This window comes from Poecilia formosa, unplaced genomic scaffold, assembly GCF_000485575.1.
Source record: "Poecilia formosa unplaced genomic scaffold, Poecilia_formosa-5.1.2 Scaffold1, whole genome shotgun sequence".
NCBI lineage: Eukaryota > Metazoa > Chordata > Actinopteri > Cyprinodontiformes > Poeciliidae > Poecilia > Poecilia formosa.
In genome coordinates, this window is record NW_006799940.1 from 3,485,310 (window position 1) to 3,489,228 (window position 3,919).

Here is a 3,919-nt window from a genome sequence, read left to right on the forward strand (position 1 = left end):
CACGTTAATTTAACAGGTTTTTATTATTAATCCATTTACCAAAGAAAAGTAGTAGAATGATAAAAACCAAGTACCACTAACATTGCATTTCCCATGTGTGCATTCTGATCTGAAAACTACAGTAAGCTCACAGCTTTGTGACAGTGTTCATCCAAACATTCACGTAAAAACAAACCAGTCAGTCCTTTAGAAAAGAAAAAAAAAACAGAGAAGCTCATTGGAAAGAAAATAAAGGACATATTTACAAGTTTTTTTTTGTTTTCTTAACCAGGTGTTTTAAACTTAAAACCAAACTAAAATTAAAAATGCAATCGGTACTATGATGTCTAATTAAAATGATGTACTTTTTACAGTCCATTTGTTATTTCCCCCGAAATATGATAACGGAGGCTGCTGAAATATTTGACAAGTTAACAGAAATGCATCTAATGCGTTTACAAAACTGTGATTTCAGTTTTAAAATATAAAATTCTACATAAAGTCACAGACGTTTATTCTCAGCATTAAACCGTTTATATGGTATTTCTGTGGCCCAGAGATAAATAAAGCATCTTTAAGAAAAAGTTAACCCTTTTATTGTGTTTCTTGGATAGCGTTGATTAATGCTGAGGCATACAGTTACCTTAAATTGGCTGCAAAAGCCACATATGGTGGTTAAAAGTACAAAAACAAACACATAATTCAAGAGGGACAGAGCTCCAGAGGCTGTTTGGAGTTTAAAATGCAAGACAATCATATAGGCACTCGAAACCTCTGACCAATTATGCTATGTTGGCCCCTTAGGGGCATCTGTGACAGTCAAAACTCCCGTTTTTTGTACCAATATCAACAAAAGCAAAACAAACCATCCAAAGTAAAAGCATTAAAAGAACTAGGAAACAAAATGCAAAACAAACAAAAAGACAAACAGCACCACAGAAAACGTGGTCGTACTTCGTAGTTTGGCGCGCCTCCGGAGCGCTACACCTTCTGCGGCAGTGACGGCTGCCGGCTCGACTTCATGCGGCTGCGCGCGTACACCCGCAGGAAAAGCGCGACGAAAACCACAGCGACGCCGAAGCCCCCGACAATGGTGACCGAGTGGCCGTAGAGGAAACAGGAGAGAAGGATGGCGAAGGCCTGGCGCAGCGTCATGATGATGGTGAAGATGGCAGCGCCGAACTGGCTGATGGTGTAGAAGATGAAGAGCTGTCCGCACGCCGAGCACACGGACAGCAGCACGGCGTGGAACGCAAACTCCGAGTGGCGCGTCATGAAGGCCAGCGACTCGAAGAAGGCACCCTGCTCCAGCAGCGAGCCGACGGTGAAGAGGCAGGAGAACAGGTTGACCCCGAACATCATCTGCACGGACGACATCTTGTACTTGAACAGATTGTCCTGCCAGTTGGACGTGAAGCTGTCGAAGACGATGTAGCCGATGAGGATGACGACGCCGCTGAACGTGGTGACGGTGGATGGGTGCTTGCTCGTCGTGCTGGACAGCAGGAACATGCTGACGCCGACGGAGATTAGCACGGCGGTGAAGTACTCCCAGTACTCGTAGCTCTTACGAGAAATGAGCTTCCCCATGAGCATGACAGGAATGACCTTGGAGGCCTTGGCCAGGACTTGCGTGGGGAAGCTGATGAACTTCAGGGCCTCGTACTGACACCAGCTGCTCAGGATGTTGGAGAGCGAAGCGAAAGAGTACATGTACATGGGCGCGCCGTGGCGGGGCTGCTTGAACAACATGCACCAGAGTCCAGACACGGTCAGCGCCAGGATGCGGTTCATGAAGACTAAAAACTGGGAATCCTTGAACTTCTCGCCGTCGTGGTCTGGAGCTACGGCTCCGTAGGAGCGAGTCATCACTCTCTCCTGGAGGACTCCCCACGTCAGATAAGAAGCCTAAGAAGAAGATGGCAAACTTTAGCTCATCAGACCTAGACCCAAATGTTAATTAGAAAACGAATAGATAAGTGTGGCGAATTTGAAGCTTGGCCTAATAAAACTTGAATGAATATTTAGTCTGAAAAGTGCTCTGATTGTTTGGACAATTTAGTTTTAGTGGTTAAGAATTATTTTTCACAAAGTGCAGCTTAGAATTAAGTCTGTGAATCCATTTCTTGCCCGTACACTGTGCGAGAACAAATATGACATAGTTTCATTGTCAGCTCCATGTTTACAGTGACTGTTGGTTCTGGGAGGATCCCCCTACCTGAAGTCCGGCTGCGCAAAACATTAACTTTAAAGCCTGTTTGACCGTTGAGCCTGAATCAGGCTCGTTCCTGCTGGAGACGGGCACGTCGTCCAACAGGCTGCTCTTGTCCTCGCCGCCAAACACGCAGGTCTTTATGAGCGGATAGCAAAGCCCACTACCTGGACGTTAAGGGAGAGAAAAAAAGAAAGACATATTTCAAGGAAGGAATTAGGTGAGAAACAGTCCGTTCAGAGAAACTAAACGTCTCAAACCTCTGTCCAGGTAATTGGAGCGTTTGAAGTAGCTAATGAGGAAATATCCCGGGACGATGATGGTGGCGTATCCCAGCATGTTGACGAGGAAACGGAAGAACCAGACATCGTGCCAGCTGTTCAGCAACGAGGGATCTTCTGCAATTACTGCGCAGGGGAACAACAGGTGCACAAGTGCAGGCCAAACCCTAAAAGGGGGTGAAGGAAAGTGTCATGTTTTAACAGAAGAATATATTATACAAAACATCAACCGTGTGACTGACCATTTGTAAAATATACGTCAGATTTTAAAATGAACATGTAAGCATTCCGTTTGTTTCATTCCCTGGGAGAACAAGTTGCAGTTTACCAGCTCATCTTACCAACTGTTGAGCACAGTGGTGGCAGTATTATGTTGTGGGGCTATTTCAAAGTGAGATACTACCGGATTGTACAAATCAACACCTAACTAGGTGTCCTAATCGACAGTGATCACAAACAGGTATCAGATGGATAAAGATGGCTGACATTAAGCTTCTGGAATGATAGCAAGTTAAAGTGCTGAAAATATCTAGTCTACAAATAAAAACCAGGATCCTGTAAGGAAAGGAAGTAATTTGAAACAATTTAAAAATTCTGCCAAGAAATTTAAACTAAATTAAATTAAGTACATGCCCTTGTTGCGTGTATTTAAACTTTCCTCACTGATAACTGCAAACTACAAAGAGCCAATAATCATAGAAATAACAACCTCGACATTTAACAAGGCAATGAGAAAAGCATTCACAGTTTTGGTGGAAAAGCAGAGCTAATTTTAGATGCACTGGTAACAGGAAGCAGCACTGAGCTCTAGGAAATGATACGTCTTCACCTCAACTTCAACCTCTGGATTTGTTGTTGACGCAACTCGCTGCGTCAAAAACCTCCTTTCTGTGTACGCTGTAATTCACAGCTGCGGTGGAATGAGGCAAAACCACACTTGGCGTGTGTGTGTGTGTAGGCCGACTACGCTATAGTCTGTTTGATCAGAATATCATTGAGGTGTCAAGCTAGTCACGAGAGAAAACAGCTCCATCCCAGATAAAGGTGGATCCTCTTGCTGCTGAGTGTAGAGTATCCTCTTCAGAAAGAGGCGGGCCCTCGCCTCCCAGGGGCTTGACCTGAACACAGGATCTCTTTGTGTGCTGTGCTCTGGTCAACCAACAGCCCACTGCACCAGGACCCGGCCTCTGAACAAGAAGTCCATTACATGGAGGAATGCAGCTCACAAGCTGCTGCACTCCAGAGAAAACACAGCCGAATTTCACCTGAGAGGGGAAGGAGCTTTAAATGTGTCCTGTGAAGGACGCACGACATGAGACGTGATGCGTGACACAACTCTGATTTCTTGGCTCCCGAGGGACACGAATTAAAGGGATTTTCTGTGAAATAAAGAGAGTTTCACACATTTAGAGCAACATCTACATTCCCCCCCCCCCCCTCCCTCCCT

The 3,919-nt window shown here is 45.0% G+C and overlaps 1 protein-coding gene across 2 annotated transcripts in view; it reads right to left on the minus strand.

Moving 5' to 3' along the window:
• Nucleotides 1–3,919, minus strand: part of slc35b2 (solute carrier family 35 member B2) — a 5,619-nt gene continuing 1,700 nt past the window's right edge. For both annotated transcript variants that reach the window (XM_016668573.1, XM_007545566.2), the window contains exons 2-4: nt 2,452–2,639; nt 2,198–2,358; nt 1–1,887 (exon numbers count right to left, since the gene is read on the minus strand). In XM_016668573.1, coding sequence (XP_016524059.1) covers nt 961–1,887; nt 2,198–2,358; nt 2,452–2,639 — 1,276 coding nt within the window. In that variant the 3' untranslated portion in view covers nt 1–960. The remainder of the gene's footprint in view (nt 1,888–2,197; nt 2,359–2,451; nt 2,640–3,919) is intronic.